We start from the raw sequence: 18,647 nt of genomic DNA, 5'->3' as shown, positions 1-18,647 counted from the left end.
AGCTGGCAGCTAAGTAGCTCTCCTTAGGTTAATCTGTAAAATCGCCAGTTTAACACCACTTCATCAGACGCGACGTGAGGAAGGTTTCACGTTTCGCGTGGGAGGTACGTCTTCCCAATGGACAAGCGAGACATTTAATTAGATTAGAGAAGGTCCAAGGTACCTTTTTTTCCCCCATACCTTCAAGGTCCCTAGAGAGGAACGTTTTTTTTTCTCCCCTTGTGCCTTTCATACCTTCGAGTGGGAGACGGGATGACGACGATATCCCCCGAATGGAGGTAGTCTTGGGGCATTACCCTTTTCACCCGGCGTTCGTCCATCAATGTCCGAGTCCAGCCTACACCTCAAAGAAGCCGCTCTCATCAGGTACAGTGGGTGTACGTCCCACCCTCCGCATTTTCTTCCTCCGAGTCGCAACAGGTGTGGGGAACCACCTGCGCAGTGTTTCCAACCCAGGCGCTGGGACAATATTGGGAGTTTCTGCCACCCAGAGCGACACGCGGGTTCCAGAAAGTCTGGGGCGAGCAGGGCTCGAAATGGACCGGAAGAACGGACCGGAAATGGCAACTTCGTATAATTATATACGTAGATATTTCACTAGATTGTCCTTTGCAGTGCGAACAGAATTGTTAATATTCTTTAATAATATATATTTTAGCATTCATATAAGCTTTCCCTCTACGTGAAGATGACTTGACGCGAGGTGACTCAGCAGAGTATGATGGTGACTATTAATAGTGCATTTGACAACTATCTCTCGATCACGCTCGAGTGTATAGAACCAAATATTATTTAAAATCGTAGCCTTCATGTAAAAATCCGCTCTGGAAGTTTCAGCCCATAATCATCTATTTCACTTTCATATGTTCACTATGGATAGATGGTGTTAAAGACGGAGCTGCTGCTGAGCATGCGCACTCGTCTGGTTCCCCTCGAACATCCGGTTACGCTGACGATTCTATGGGCGTTAATATGAAAGGGCTACAGCGCCTTAAAACGGCGAAGTGGATATTCTTATACCAGGTGGTTATAATTAAAGTGACGGTGTTCAGAGTGGTACAGCACGGGCTGTAATGAGAGTAGCAGTCTGAAACTTCGTAGATATGCTAATGAAGCAATGCGCTCGCTAATTATGCCAAAAAAAAAAAAAAAAAGTTCCAATTCTCGCCACCAGGGTAAAAAATGGTGCTGTAAGCAGTCAAAACGTGGTATAGTTACAGGAAAAAGGCAGGAAAGATCAAACACATGAGAACAATGGCTCTGGCATGTTTATTAGGAACTATGGTTACAAGAACTGTTCAATATGGCCTCCCAATTCAGCAACATGCTGCATTCGTAACACGGCATGGTCGACGGTTGCTCGCAGCATGTCTGGTGAAATCTGAGCGACATGTCGTTGTATGCTAGCCTTCAGATCAGGCAGAGACTGGACATGTCCCTGATAGACACGATCTTTTAAATATCCCCACAGCCAGAAGTCACATGGATTAAGGTCGGGGGATCTGGAAGGCCAATCATCTGGAAACTGCCTAGAGATGATGCGGTCATTAGTGAAGGTTTCTCGCAGCAAATCTTTCACGTGGCGAGCGACATGTGGTGTTGCCCCATCTTGCATGAAAATGGTGGTGTGTTCACAGTTCCGTTCTTGGAAAGCTGGAATCACGTGTTGCACAAGGAGGTCCCTATAACGTGCAGATGTCACTGTACACCTAACAGGCCCTCGAGGTGTCATCTCCTCAAAGAAAAACGGACCAAGAATGAAGGAGCTAGTGAACCCACACCATGCAGTCACGTAAACTGAGTGCAATGGTTGTTCCTGCACAACATGTGGACGAGTGGAACCCCATATGCGACAGTTCTGAGTATTCACTGTACCGACCAGAGTAAAATGCGCCTCGTCAGTCCACAGAATATTCCCCGGCCACGTGTCATCCACTTCCATGCGTGCCAAAAACCGATGGGCAAATTCACGGCGTTGTGGAATATCTTGGGGTTTCAATTGGTGCACAATTTGAATCTTGTAGGGATACCAGTGTAAAATGCACCGCAATACCTTGCGAACTGTTGACCAGGGGAGTGACAATTCACGTGCCACAGCTCTAGCACTGGTTGCAGAAGTTGAGGCATGTGCTGCACGGTCAGCTACAGCTACAGCAACTTCGTCCACAACTTCCACGGGGATGGGCCGCCTTCCTCTCCCTGGTGCAACACCCAATTCACCTGTTTCCTCGAATTTCTTCATCATCTTCTTCAGCCCATTAATTGACATGGGCCCTCTTCTCAGCCCTTTCTGTTGGCGATATTTCCGCAGTGCAGCGTTACTATTGCTCCCATTCTGGTAAAACAACTTCACTAGCAGTGCACGGTCTTTCTTCGCAATAGCCATTGCTTTTTACACGGGAAAAATCAAACTTTTAATTTTCGGCGAACATTCACATCACTAAAGGAAAAAAAAAAGCAACAAGCGTCACCAACAACAACCAGGGAGCTCACACAATGGTTAGGCAATGTCACCGACTTTAACGTCAGAGTTACGGAAAATTCCACGTTTTGACTGCTTACAGCGCCATTTTTTACCCTGGTGGCTATAATTGGAACTTTTTTTTTTTTTGCATAATTCGCGAGCGCATTGCTTCATTATCATATCTACGAAGTTTCAGACTGCTACTCTCATTACAGCCCGTGCTGTACCACTCTGAACACTGTCACTTTAATTATAATCACCTGGTACAAGGAAAAGGTTGCACAGTTCGATAAGGAACAAATGTATTGAGTCAAGTGTTCATAGGTGAAGGACATAGAGAGAATAAATACATGAGATATGTCTTGTATACCTGAACAAAGAAATTGATGAAATGTATGAACACCTTCTCGTCACACAAATATATGTGGTTTAGTCTTAATTAAATCAACATTTTATTTTGAAGCAATCAGAACAAGGAATTTATTATATTTCGTTTGTAGCCTACTTCCGTATGATCAAGCGTATGAGATTGTGTAATGTTGTAGCAAAGATAGACGTGTAATTAGACGATAATGAGTGCTGCCATCTACCCTCGAGTTTGAAAATGTACAATACAAGTCGAACTATCGTTGAACACTTTAAACGTATCACATAACTTTTATTATTTTTAAAAAAGAAACGTTGTTTTTGAATAATCTGCACTACAGTTGCTCATCCAAAAAATTCAACTGAACAACTACTTTTCTTGACTATCGTCGCACAACTGATGAAAACAAGTACTAATTTCTTACTTCGTATAGCCTACTGGTGAGTGAACTCTACTGCAAACAACGGGGACTGGCCTAAACCGGAAGTTCCGGGGGAACCAACGTTTATGTTTACATTTTTAACACGTTCTATTGGTAGGATAGACTCAACTACATTTTAACATGTTTAACATTTTTAATGTTCACTCAATTTCACTGCGTCTTTCATTTCACATCCATATTTGAGAGCCAGTAAAATTGACTGTTTTCTCAGAATATCGCCAATTTATTGATTTGATTTCTTGATTGATTTGCCTCCAACAGAGAAAATATCTCCATTTACAGGAAAGCTTACACTGCTGTATACACTTTTGTATTTAAATAATGAAAATATATAACAATATAAATTTATGTAAGGGCATTTCATTGTAACGGGTGGGACACCAAGACTACATGTTTGGCATTAAAGTAACTATATTACTGATAGTTAAGCAACATTTTTCTTGCAGTTCCTGTGCAATGAAATATGAAACTTAAAAAACTATTGATTAAGCGTAACTACCCTTAAAATACTTTCCCAGATTTGTAGCAACAAGTGAACAATTTTGTGTCACTGGTGGGACAGAAGAAACACTGCCTCTTCAATTAATAAGATATTTATTTTAATTTCTGTGAATTGGCAAATGATGAAAAATAAATTATTTACGACAAGGAGCGAATATTTTAGTGGAGTTGAAGGGGGGTATTTAGCAGTTAAAGGAGAATTTAATTGTTTTTTGGTGTCACAGGTGGGACACGATAGAAAACACAAGCAAAATTAAAAGTTAAAATAGACGAGCAACATGTAAAATACCATCTACCGTAATTATGATTAAAACTTGAATTTTTATGCAAATGACAATTTTAGATTGTTCATTCACAAGATAGGATAAAATTACAGCATATAATTTAATTTTAAAAATTGAGGTTCAGAGGTTATTTCACATGGAATGCCCCATAACAAGTTTCTACACATTAACGTGAAAATGCATACGCCTATATGTGGTGGCAGTCATGTGCCGTAGACTATAAGTTTACGTCTACATGCGTTGTCTACACGTAATCTAAAGTGCATTAAAATTAATTTTCAAGGGTTTCATGAAGGGAAAGTGACATTTGCAACTATATTGGTTCCTAAAGAAATGAAAAGAATCCTATTTACAACAAAATTTATCTTCTCTTCTATTACCAACTATGGAAGAAGATAAATAGTATGCAAAAAAAACAACAGATGGCAGTCCTGAGGCAAGAGTGGTACTTTTCCCATAAAACACTACAATATTTCTTATATTAGGTTTCTTCCTAGGTGAAAAATTGTTCGAATTTGGAAGAAAGAGTATGAAAAGTTCTCCTCACACATCAGCAACTGATACGCAGTATAATTTTGTTTTACTTTCACGGCGCCCTTTGCTAAGTTATCAGCTTTCGCCATGTTGTTTACATAGATTACGTAATCTACGTGTATAAAATAGTCTATGTGTAGAATGTAGACTATTGTTGTTTACGCGTAGACACATATCACTGTGTGGTGGTCATTACAATCCAAAGGCATCGATGACTGTACAAGTATGCGGTAACAGTGAGGGGAATAATGTAGACACACTATGAATATTGTCATTCGAAGGAATTTTTCTGTCAAATAACAATACGTGTTTAAATTGTTGCGAATTAATATTAGGTCTATCAATATTCATCGACGTTATCAACTGTTTTCACCGTCAACCTTGTAATTGTAAGGTTCTGGAACTGTAATATGAATTATGAAAAAACAAACAACGAATTTTATTTTATGGAAATGAAAGTGTAAATATAATTGTGTATAAAGAGTTGTGCTTGGTGCTAAATAGTTAATAATAATCTGCGATGACGTACATATCCATAAAATGAAAGATATTGGCTAATTTTTCATAGAAGCAAGAACACTATCCATCGTGGAAATTTATACGCTTAGAAACAGCATTAAAGTAATAAAACACAATTGACTTTACAACACCGCGAAAAATAACACAGTGTCAAATAGTGGCACTAGTTTTTGCGATAAAAAAGAAACGAAACATTTACATCGATACGTAACGTATGACAACAATGCTCAAAATTGCTTTGAAGGAAACAAAAGTTCGAATCAAAACAAATTTAACATATAACCTTTGTGTCAACACATTTTGAATGTCGCTTTGGTTTCTAAAATCTGCTTTGTCTGATTACAGATGGCACCACTGAACCTCATTCTTAAACATGTCAGCAATAATTATAAAAATATCTATGATCTTAAAATCTGAACTTTGATAAACTTTCCGAATATAAGTGAATTATCCTTGTCTGTACAGTATGCTCAGTCCTTATCTGTTTCAGGTATATAACATATAACTTAGATTGACTTCGTATAGAAAGTTTTAGGGAAGAATCAATGAACAGAAATCATTTTCAGACCCAAACGAGCGGGCAGAATATAGTGCCGCTGTAATACTGCCAATTTTCTCACTGTCTGTGACATGAACAGCCTAGCGGTTGAGGCAAGACTGGTGCGGAAGATGCTGAGCGCCGTTTTCGCGTGGATTAACAAATAAAACCTGCTGCAAACTTAACCAGTCGCGGGGCTTAGCTATATTAAATTGCAGATTCCTCATTCGAATGGAATTCATTGGATTTCAATTGTAAAGTGGGATGCAAAAGTATTACAAAGAAAATTGGGTAACTCTTTACTATACCGGAGACGGATTTCTTCACATTTACAGGAGAAAGTACTTAAGCAAATCATTTTCTGTAGCGATGTTGATGTTCGGGAATGTAGTTTTGATCCATTTTAATGCGAATGCATCTGGTTTTGTACGAAAATCTATTTCCGACGCGCTATTGCTGCTGCCGCCATTTGCTTTCTACAGGAGAGCACAATGCACTCTCGTATTGTCCGTATATGCTAAATTGAACGAAAGGAGTGCTAATGGAACCTAACCTAACCTAGTAGGCATACCTCGTCCCCATGATGTTTCGTGGGGCTATCGTGGATTTTTGGGCTAATGTCAATGGTTTTTGGGGCTACCCGTGGATGGTTTGTGGGAAATAAGGAACAACAGTAAGTACTCGTTAATGTAAGAAATAGACATTATTTTCGTTAGAAATCCATTATTTCACCTAAAGAAATGTTCCGCAATGCAGAATAGTACGTTAGCAATGTAAAAAATTGCGAAATAAATCATTGATAGGTGTCTCCGGTATAGTAAAGTAGTACCGAAAATTGTCCTTCACTATTTTCGTAATCTTTGTTTTACGCAATGAGAGATGAAACAAAACGCGATACAAGCTGTTGTCAGAGATTTCCTCCACACGCCCTCCCCCAACAAAACATTTTATCCCCCCCAAAAAATATATCTACCAGGGATGCCTTTATCCTAGCTCAAAGATAATGGAATTGAAAGCATATAGTGTACAGTCACGGACACTTCTGGGCTATAAAAATTCCATTAAATTTCAATGGAATCGTTACAACCCAGAAGTGTCCATGACTGTACCATTAATGGTCCAATCATCGAATATTTCTTTGCCGCAAAGTACGCAGTCTTGTGGATTAAAACATGTGTAAGAAACTTGTAGGTGGATTAAATGGCAATATAAATTTGGTCAAGTTTTCGTTGTTACTAGCAGGGTTGTTAAAGGTTCAGGAACCAGTGTTGCCACATGAAGGGAAATTTCCCTTTATGAAGGGAAATTCGAACCAAATTTTGAACGAAATGGGATGAAAAATACCAGAATTCCATGGAAATTTTAAGACACCAAACTCATAAATAGTACAGATTATGTACTATTTATTACTATTATTTTTAGGGAAGGGGAAAACAGTGCAAAAAGAGAAATTTTGCACCTTGGAAAGGGAAATTATGCCCTCAGATTGTGGCAACACTGCCAGGAACCCATAAATTATAATGGGTTCTGTTGGGTTCCGCTTTAGGACCGGAATCTTTTTTCTCGCACAATTTAAATTCAGTCCAAGTTTCGTATTGTTTAATTGAAAAAAGGTTCCTGGACAGTATTTTAATTGTTCCTGAAAAAAGGTTCCAGGACCGAATTTAAATTCATTCAGAAAAAAGGTTCCTGGAGAGTATTTAAATTGATCGGGAAAAAAAAGGTTCCTGGATCTAATTGAAATATTTTACAGATAAAAAGGTTCATTACGGTCCAGAACCCATTTACGCTTGCTGATTTTCTCTCCTGGACCGGAATTGAATTTATTTAAAATTCCTGGACGTTTAACAACCCTGGTTACTGGTTCGATAGCTCTTTTGTGCACGAGTTTGGATTTTCTTAGAATGTAAATATAGGTACTGTTTCTAAATAACACATAAATGGTATCAAGATTTAATGACTTAGGTTAGAACCGCAAGGCAATAGTTTAGTCTACGTACACACACAGGCAATAAAAATGGAATGCCTAGATCCTGAAATACTCACTTCCCTGAAATGCATGTATGTCACCTAAATTTACGGCGATGAGTCGACTTCAATAGCTACTTTTCAATAGGAAGTTCTTCTATCCGTACAGTTAGGAAACACACATGACACATTGCATGGAAGCCAGTATTTCAAGCTGTAGGTGTCCCATTTTTTATTGCCGGTGACCGTACGTACACATTTGCATACTCAAAAAAAAAAACACTCCCCAAAATGAAATCACAGATGTGCCACTGAGTGAGCATTCTCCCAAAGCAAGGAGCTAAATTCACACATGGATGCAATAGAAAAATTAATGAACAAATCATGGACAATTTGCTGAACAATATTTTTGCACACCACTGTACATAATCTCGTCTCCAAATGAACAAGTTTCTTTTAGCCAGAGATGCGATCAAACATACGACGGATGTTTTCTAATCAGAACTCTGAATGCATGAAAATCAAGGTTGAAGCATGTCTTTGATGCATTATTCTGCGCAGTTAAACGTGTACTTTCTGTTTCTTTCATATGATAGCGTCTGATCTGCTCAATTTATGCATTTTTAGTGCTTCACTACAGCTGATATAATACACTTTGATATATTCCTGTGTATTGTGATCAGTGATGAGCAGTAGATTATAAGTTTACGTCTACATGCGTTGTCTACACGTAATCTACGCGTAGATTACATTGGGTTGTAGTTTACATAGACTACGTAGACAATCTAAAGTGCATTAAAATTAATTTTCAAGGGTTTCATGAAGGGAAAGTGACATTTTCAACCATATTCGTTCCTAATGAAATGAAAAGAATCCTATTTACAACAAAATTTATCTTCTCTTCTATTAATTATCAACTATGGAGAAAGATAAATAGTATGCAAAAAACAACAACAGATGGCAGTCGTGAGGCAAGAGTGGTATTTTACCCATAAAACACTAGAATATTTCTTATATTAGGTTTCTTCCTAGGTGTGAGAAATTGTTCGAATTTGGAAGAAAGAGTATGAAAAGTTCTCTTCGCAAATCATCAACTGATGCGCAGTATAATTTTCTCTTAATTACACGGCGCTCTTTGCTAAGTCATCACCTTTCGCCATTTTGTTTACATAGATTACGTAATCTACGTGTATAAAATAGTCTACGTGTAGACTATTGTTGTTTACGCGTAGACGCACATCACTGATTGTGATGCATCCTTCATGTTTATGCCGCTGCAGCGATTAGGGAGTGAGGGGGAAGTTGCCCCCCCACTTTTTGCCAATTTGGCTCCGGCACTCTGATAAACCTTTTCTACAAAGGGAAGTAAACTATCCTTGCCCCCTCCCTTTCATCCAGTTTGGGAACCCGATCGCTGTGTGTGAGAGGGGTCCCGGGTTCGAATCCCGGCCTGGGCATGGATGTTTGTGAGTGTCCATTCATCAATTTCATCACGTCGTCACTCATACATCCCCTTCTTTGCAAATTGGCACAAAAAGCGAAGTAAAATAAAGCAAATCAATCAATCAATCTCTTTTCTATTTCTCTCTCTCTCTCTTTCTCGAAACTTAACAATATAATAAGAGTACGAGATGTGAAGAGATAACAATATCCCGTGGCGCAACAGCCCGTGAGGGCCAGGGTCTACCTACAGACTGCCGGGGGCCTCACTCTCCCTACCGAGCTGGGAGATCATCCAACCAGTTACGGGGCGACGTGTGGTCAGCACGACGAACCCCCAGTCGTTGCTGTAGGTTCACATGACCGGGTTACGCTACTCATTCGTAGCTTCGCAATTTCCTCACGATGGCCACCGGTCCCATACACAGTCCGAAATCTCATGAGAAAAGTTGTTACAATAGGTGAAGAGATAGACAATGGATAATGTAGGGGAGGGTCGTCCAAAATGGGGACACGAACATATTTTGGCCTACCCAAAGCAAATTTATCAATGTAAAAACCCTTTCAAGCCCTTTTCTTTTCTGAGTAGGTCCTAGAGTATGAGGAAACAAGGTTGATTTTTGCAAGAAAAAAAAACCTTAGGAGAGGCAGGAAAAGACATTCTTCTGGAAAATATGCAATGTCCCCGATTTGAACAACAGGTTGGGTAAAATGGGGTACTCATACGAAACAATGTAAATTCGAGGTGTAGGATGTTTACCATTTATGCAAGGATAATCTGAAACCTTTATTTGGTAATTATTTCCACAATTCATTTTTACCAGAATAACGTACCCTTCTTCAAAAAGTAAATAGCGATCTGTATACACGTATTATACGGATTATTCGTTGCATCCGAGACGAATATCAGATAATTTGAAATCCGGATTTTCTGACCATCCGTAATCGAAACTGAATCTAGTCCCTAATTCATGCATTTGGCAACACTGACATCTCCTGAAGATCACAAACAGCAGGATTTTTACGCTCTTTTTGTCCACTTTCTCCACCCCAGCACCAAAGGCGGTACGTGATGAATGGGAAATCATTTATGCGAGAGGATTTTGGTGCTAACGTGTCACGGGGGTTCAAAAGCCCCCCCCCCCCCCCCCGGTGGCCCCCGCCTGCGACAACAAGACTTTACCCCTCGGAAATCTTCCCAAAGTGCCTCCTTTACAGCACGTTACAATAAGACCTCTGTCGGGAAATGCGGTAACAATTTTTCTCCTCTGGGAAATAGCCCAAGGCCTGGTTTCTAATACAGATCTCTTTGGGTGTTCGAGACTGATTTTTTTTTCTCTTTCGTGCTGGTTATCGTTGTCCACTGCGCGACAAGTAAAAAAAATGCCTCAGATATTGAAGCACAAAGGAAGATTGATGAATACTGGACCAAAGGGGTTTATGACCCCCACCAACTCTCCCTTAGGCACGCCACTGAACACAAACATACACATGTGTATGTATACACGTATGTTGAGACATGTTATGCTTGCATTAGCTTTTACATAATGAGCGGCGCCAAGGATGAGCCAGACTGGTTAACGCAGTTACAAGTAATAGTTACTTTTGCAGCAAAAGTAACGTTATCAGCAATTACTTTTACAGTTACTTTACGACACTTAAATTGCTAACCTTAAAATTTGTAAATTGGAGTAAGAGTCAAATTTGTAACCCTATTTTCAACTATGTGTCTTCTCTGGATGCTAAGGTAAAATGATTTGCTTATCCTGTTTATATCAAACATCACTAATTTAAGACAAAGATTAACCCCGGGCTGTTCTTGCGCTAACTCTACAACTCACATTTTCAAACACTGAATAAAATTGAAATTATAGCCGATTCAGTCCATAGCTGCATGCTTAAACTTTTTAATAATATTTAAATTAACCTTGATTAGTTCTTATTCACTTGTGACACTTCGTTATATCATTTCGAAGTTGTGACAAAAAAAAATTCCCTATTTGTTATTGGTAGGGATTTCCTTTATTTTTAAGGGGGACACCCCCCTAGCCCACCTTTGCATCGCCAATGCCATCTGCAAAGTAAAGTAAAGTAAAAAAGTAAAGTGTTCCCCTGTGCATAGCACCACGCCATGAAGGCGTATAGGGGGTGTGGGGGTAACGCCCCACACTTTCTTGATCCGGTCGTGAGTGGGGGTGATGTGATCAGCATCACGCCCCTAACCGCCTTTACCCCCCAGGGTTTCCCCCAGGTACCCATGTTATTCGACGCTGGGTGGGCGCCGGGGCCGCTTTCACCGTTAGAAAAGTTCCCGGATTTGAACCGGCCGGGGATCGAACCCGGGACCTTGAGCATGGTAGTCAGACGCGTTACCGACTGAGCCACCGCGGCCACATGAAGGCGTATAGGGGGTGTGGGGGTAACGCCCCACACTTTCTTGATCCGGTCGTGAGTGGGGGTGATGTGATCAGCATCACGCCCCTAACCATCAATGTCAATGCCATCTGCATATTCTGCAATGCGTAAATCAAGCAATAGGTGCCTTCTCTCACACACTGATTTGCATGAAAAATTATAATATGAGCTAGGTAGCCACAAGGGTAAGCAATTTATAAAATACCCCCATATCCCCCCTCTGCCCCCTGTTCTTCTTGGGTGAGGAAGCTCAAGACATTAGCTAATGTGGCTACCATATTTTCTTGTCGATAGCTCCCGTGCGCACGCCCAGGGTCTTGCATTCAAAGGATGGATCGCTCTCTTGGTAAATTGCTTTCCCGCGCTCATAGAGGTCACTCCTGTCTGTCAGTTCTAAGATGGCGTCGTGCAGAGCTCCTCCGGTGTGACTGGTGCCCCGTTTGACAGTTGATTTGTGTTAGGGCGTCGTCACTCTTCAGGATGGAAGGAGACCGCTGCATATGAATCGGCTCTGCAGTTGGTAACAGCGCATGTAACACCCTTGCTCATGTGTCGTTGCTGCATTCATGTCGGGCACAAAGAAACGGCCGACTAATGGGTGAACATAGCACCGGTCAAATAGGAGGTTCACGGCAGTGTTGCCAACCTGTGTAAAAAATCCCTCTTCTACGGAAATTTCCCCTTTTTGACAATTGATTCAATAGTTGATTTCAGCTATTTTACGTCGCTTCTATGCCACTTTTGGCTAATCGCGATGATGAGGATGAAAGGTGACAAAACGAAAATGATGAACATAATTATACAGCACACAAGTCCCATAGAGGATTATACTAGCCATGGCTCCAAACGCCAGAGCCTCGCTAGTCTGCAAAATGCATTTCAAGTTGTGCCTTCGGAAAGGATCATCCCTTACACCCATAAACATCCAATAAAAGCACTAAAATGTCCATCTTATAAATGTAGTCAGTGGTGTGTTTATGATTTAATTTCGGGGTGCTAAGGTTTTTTTTTTCCCATTCGTACCAGCTTTTGTTTGTTTTATAGGCTAACCATATCAGCTTCTCCGAGACAAGAATTGAATACTCACATCAAATTTGGAGTTTCAAGAATTAAATTTATGTTCCTAATCCTTAAAGAAATCACGACAAATAAACATTTTTTTGACACTTCTAACCACTGAACTATAACTTGTGAACAAATCATGGAAATTCCGAGGTTTGGGAAAGTAATGTGGGCTTCATGGAAGAACGAGCGAATTTGACATGTTCTTATTAAGATACAGAATGCATGAGCCTTTTCTATTTAGCTCCAAGGTGATAACCAGGAAACAGATTTATATACAAATATCTTTATATGGTGCTAAGAACAATATTATTTTGTATTATCTTCGCGAATTGTGGCACTTAAGCTCGCAATATGCTAATTTTTCCATATTTTTAAGTAGAATGGGGTCTACATCAACTTCTAGCACATATTTTACATATTTATACATATATTCCTATATTTACAAACATTTTCGGACAGACCATATTCATGTTGTTACTGCATTTCCCTTCTTGTGTTCAAATTGCAAGCGTTCATCTGTTGGTTTAGTACTGTTTATTTTAAATTTTGAAAGTGGGCAATGGATCTGTCATTCTTTCAGGTCCGTGGCCAGGGGGCTCAGCCTCCCTGAACCTGCCGTCAGTCCCCCCCTCGCACTAGCATCAGCCCCCCCCCCCACCTGGCACTGCCATCAGCCCCCCTTGACATGAGGTAAAACTATTTTGTGTAATTTGTTTCCAGTGAAGAGTGAAAATGTAGACAGCTCACAACTTTAAGGATAAATCCACAGAACATGAAGAGTAGCTATATATTACATTCACTCATCTTGTTTATGAGCAGAAGTCTAAGCAGCTGCAAGTATTTAGAAGATTATCTAGACTTTGTAAGTTCGTCCATAGGGGTCTTCTTTATCTATGCCTTCACTGTCCCTGTTGTGACCTTCCGTTAAGACAGAAATCTGTGACTTTGGTTTAATGTCATCATGCAAATTCCCTTCGCATCTGCATTAAAGGTTAACAGCTCCCAAGTTTTGGACTTGGTTTACAACCCCCCCTGATAACCCGTGAGCTCCCCCCCCCCTTGAGATCAATTCTAGCAACGGGATGCCATCGCACATTTCATGGCATTTCCCAAGGACAGAGCCCGTCCTATTTCCGTAGTATAACCAATCAAAAGCGACCTCTAGGTCACGAGTGCAGTTGTAATGGCGGCCGCGTGAGATGTAAACAATGTATCACTTCACATTTTTAAAAGTCGATAACGATTCAACCGAGAGGAATAACGTTTCCTGTAAAACGTTATTAGATACAAAACAATGGCGCTGCATAAATGCATACTTTGCAACGTTTGCTGTACACGTATGGAAGACTATTTTAGTTGTTTCAAATGTAAACAGAGTGCACTCAGCATAGATGGTGTAACTCTTCGTGCCTTTCATGCTGTATATATTATACATTGTAATCGGAACAGCTAGCCGAAAAGTTACATGAAATGCTTGCGTTTATGCTATCAAAAATGTTTTAAAAAATGCTTTCGTGTAAAACTGGCTTAACAATAATAATAGAGAACGCAAGGTCAAGCATTTGCGGTGAAATCCGTTGCATGTTTAAAATATATTCCCATTACTTCAAGTGATACTGAACGCAGTTTCAATGTAATTCTGCTTTAGGGACAACATGAGGAGATCCACGTTTCTGCATTTAAAAGAAACTTTGGTAATCCATTGTTTTGGTAAAATAAATAATGTACATTTTGAATTTGCATCACACTTAATGTCATGTAAAGCTAATGCATTTTAGTTAACCAAGTGAGCCGTTTGCTTAATGAAAATCGCTATATTTCGCAAGTGTAAATCTATACTTAATTTAACGTTTCCATTAAAATAGTTAAATACATATTTACACATTTAACACTGTTTTTTTAGTACATGTAAATTCGTTTCCTGGTAATTACACATTGTTCATATTTATACCAGCGCATAGGCCAAGGTTCTTACGGGCTGTAGAGCCACGGGTTATTAATTATTATACGATACCAGAGAGTAAGCTGTTCACAGCAATATATATTTTTTCAAAATTATTTTTTCAATGCTTTCCTTTACTATTGTCGGGTAAGATATTACTATAAAGACAGAGATTATTATGTAGTATCGCCCGAACACCTCTCACTCGTTTATTTCGTTAATTTTAGCATTGATACTTACCTATTCTGCATTGCGGAAGATTCTTTAAGGTGAAGTTATGCCTTTCTACATAAAATAGTGTCAACTTTTCATATTACAAGTCATTATTTGTCTTCCTTGTTTCGCTTGTGTAACAGACAATATGGCGTGCACTCGTCAAGGATCATCGCGCGTCGTGCTTGTGTTTTGTCGATTTGCAGTGCGCAAGCAGTGTTTCAAACCTTAATGACCGAAAAGTACGTACTATTACAATTTTTTTAACATGTTTCCATGATTCTTGCATAATTACCTCCACGAACCATGCACGATAAGGTAAGGTTAGGTTAGGTTAGGCAAACAGTTAAAAAAAAAAAAAAAGGGGTTTACGACATAAACAGACACTACGTGTCGAACAGATGATTTTCGTTTTTAGGAAACAAAAAGCGTGTTTGGAAATACTGACACGGGGTTACGTCATCGAACGCATGCAAATAACAAGGAAAAGGCAGCAATCGCCTCTACGTGTTGGAAATATTTCTCAGGAAAGAGAAATAAATTCCGGATCAAAGAAAATATTTTCACGAACTTCCACCTCAAATTGATTATAGTAAGTCATTTCTTCTGTAAAAGTGAAGAAATCCCTTCGGACGATACTACATATTTACCAGACAGAGTATACAGAAGAACAATTATGTGCGTTCTTGGCCACTTTTCTTTATAACTAGGAGTATTTTTATTTTAAGAAAGAATTTTATTGCTGGATTAGAATTCTAAATGTAGAAAAATATGAATAAAGATAAACTTACCAAGGATGCCATCTATGGAGTGATTTTTCCGAGGATCCACGTCATCCCGTCGACCCCCTCTTAGTAATCGACTGATCGAACTCACAGAAGGTGCGCTATTTTTATCACAGATGCCGTCCTGAAATGATAAAGTGCAAAATAAATAATGATTAGGTACACGAACTTTTCTTTCAACAAGAAAGTTACGAAAAGCAGCATAAATTGTACAAACATATTTGGGGAAATTAAGGAAATAGGTTTATTTACCTTGGAACCACACAATTAGAAGCTAACGTAACATTTACAATATCCTACTGTTAAAATTTGAAGATTTCATTGTGCATAAAGGTAGATAATGATTATAATTACAGTTGGGTACACCATAAACATATTTTTAAAAGCTGAATCATTAAAATTACGTTAATTAGGGTGATGCGATGACCCAGTGCCCGATCTACAAATCTTGGGGGCCCCCGCAAAATATTATCGAAGGCCCCTCTCTACCTCTCTTCATACACACACATTATATATATGCGTGTGTGTAATTCTTGATTTCATGTTGACAAAGTCAAGGGCCTACAGGGTGATTCAAAAGTCCCTTAACACCCCCTATAGGAGTTAGGCTGGGTACAATTGGTCATGATAGAAACAGGTTAGGCTTAGGGGGAACTAAATTGGTGTGTTCGAAGCGGAACACATATTGGTGGCCGCTATATTGAATTCAACTGGCCGTGCTGTCTGGCGTCATGCTTTGGGCTCCGGCTATACGGGACGAACGCATGTTCGAGTCTCACAGGCAAAGAGTAACAACTTTTCTCCTGAGATTTCGGCCTGTATACCCACCCATGGACGTCCACAGGATTTTTTCCAGGGAGGGGGGCAAAGGAGGCATATTTTCCCCCTTAATAGTGATGCCCCCTCAAAAAACACTATTTCAGTCTGAAATTATCATGTTCCTTCAACGTATTCATAATAATTAAATCACTGTGGCCGAATTGAAATTATATGTGAAATATATAATTTTCATGTGGATATTCACGTCCCCTTCCGGACGTCCTTGTACCCACCATCGTGAGGAAGCAAGGAAATAGGGCTGTTCATTTCCAAAGTTCTCCTGTGGTGGCGCCACTGCCGTTCGGTCTAGTGTGACCATAATTTTCTGTCCCAAAAACGGGACACCCCAAGGCGGTCAATTTATCCCCCTCAAAAATCGTCTAGGTCTAATTATAAAATTATTGTTATTATAAAAGTATTATTTTTATTCACATAAATAATACATCATGAACAATAAATGAAATATGATCTCCCATTGTGAAAAATTATTAATTATTATAATCTCAGAACGGCTTACATAGTGTTTCTGGTTCCTTTGACGTTAGTCCTATGCATGGACGTCCGCAGGATTTTTTCCAGGGAGGGGCAAGAAAGGTATTTTTTTCCAAGGGGGCAAACAAGTCACATTTTCCCCCAAAAGAGTGTTGTTCACTAAAAAAAAACATTGCTTAAATTTGAATTTATGGTGTTCATGCAATAATTAACATATTATTTTGGCTAAAATGAAATTTTATGTGTGAAATACATAATATTTGGTTGACTTTCATTTTCCAGGGGGGGGCGGCATGGCCCCCCTTGCCCGCCTTCCGAACGCCCATGGTCCTATGCTGAAGTTAAAGAATGTCAGAAGAACCAATCGTGTTGAGAACAGCCTAATTCTTCAACAACTGTTCATAAAACTTCCCCCGCATATAACGTAATATTTGTCTTTTGATTTTGTGCCAAGACGCAGGCTTGATTTGATTGATTGATTTGTTTCATTTTACTTCGTGGTTTGTGCCTCCTGGCTTTGCGAAGATGGGGATGAGTGATGAAATAATGAAATTGATGAATGGACATTTACAAACAACCATGCCCAAGCCAGGATTCGAACCCGGGACCCCTGGCGTCGCAGAACGATGTGCTAACCGCTCAGCCACGGGGTCCGGCCAAGAGTTGCAAGTCTGTATTGGAACTACATGTAGGCTATGCATCTTAGCCATGCTTATTCAATATTCTACAAATGATGAAACACGGGCCCAGATTTTGATGACCTACAAATCTTTGAAAAATGACCTTTAAAATGACAACAAAAATCCTGTAATATGACCTAAAATCTTTGAAAAATGACCTTTAAAATGACAACAAAAATCCTGTAAAATGACCTAAAAATCTTTGAAAAATGACCTTTAAAATGACAACAAAAATCCTGTAAAATGACCTAAAATCTTTGAAAAATTACTCAAAAATTCGTACGAAACTCAATCTGCTTATTGAAAATAGTATATATATTCCAAGACAAACAATTTAACAATTGCTTCTTCACCTTGGTGTGTTGCAAGGACTGTGAATAAGAAACTCGACAATGTTGCATTTCGCGTTTTTCAGACAGGTTTTGTAGTTAAACAGAGTAAGTACCGCAAGATAACATTCAGACAAAATAGAAATTGTTGAACTTCTTATGTTTCAGCATGCAATGACACAATTTTTTTAAAAAAATGACCTAAAAATGACGCAAATTTTAAAAAATGACCTAAAAATGGCGCAAAATTTTAAAAAATGACCGAAAAATAAAAAATGGTAAAAAAAATAATCTAAAAAATTACATTTCTTCAACCTGAGGAGGGTGTTCAGGATTTCTGTACTAGTTAGCAATGTCTGCGTTGCACCAGTTAAAAGATGAAATGTCATCAAAATCCGGGCCATGCTGCCATTATGGTAGTTTAAAAATTCCATCAACATTTATAATAATTATTATTATTAATATAATAGCATGAAATGTCTCAAATTTAGACTTGGTTTTCAAGTTTACTCCTAGACTTTTATAAAACAGGGCAAATGGTTGCTTCTTAATAATATGGACGGGACGACTGGGACACGCTTCTGGAACGGGACTTTCCCGGTCAAAGCGGGACGCATGGTCACCCTAGTTCTGTCCCAAAATAATTTCGTTCGTCATTTGTTTGCCATAAGCTTTACATTGCTAAAAAGTGGTTGTTGAAATTTTTATTTTTACCGGAGGTAAGAGTTTCTCATGTAAATCGATAATAAAAATGTGTTTGGTAAATCTTTAAGATTATGTAGCAAGTCATAAGTTTCCGAAAATTAGTGCAACAGCAGGGTAGCTCGAGAGCTAAATATCATATGTTTAT

At 39.2% G+C, this 18,647-nt stretch overlaps 1 protein-coding gene across 1 annotated transcript in view; it reads right to left on the bottom strand.

Moving 5' to 3' along the window:
• LOC145996472 (protein gooseberry-like) overlaps positions 1-18,647 on the bottom strand; it is a 73,356-nt gene that overhangs the window by 27,660 nt on the left and 27,049 nt on the right. Inside the window, exon 3 of the mRNA XM_083132960.1 lies at positions 15,484-15,601. Coding sequence (XP_082989086.1) covers positions 15,484-15,601 — 118 coding nt within the window. The remainder of the gene's footprint in view (positions 1-15,483; positions 15,602-18,647) is intronic.

Source organism: Lepisma saccharinum, chromosome 12 (genome assembly GCF_977018435.1).
Source record: "Lepisma saccharinum chromosome 12, izLepSacc3.1, whole genome shotgun sequence".
In the NCBI taxonomy this organism is placed as follows: domain Eukaryota; kingdom Metazoa; phylum Arthropoda; class Insecta; order Zygentoma; family Lepismatidae; genus Lepisma; species Lepisma saccharinum.
The sequence above is the reverse complement of the archived record's forward strand: the minus strand, read 5'-3'. Positions and strand labels throughout refer to the sequence as shown.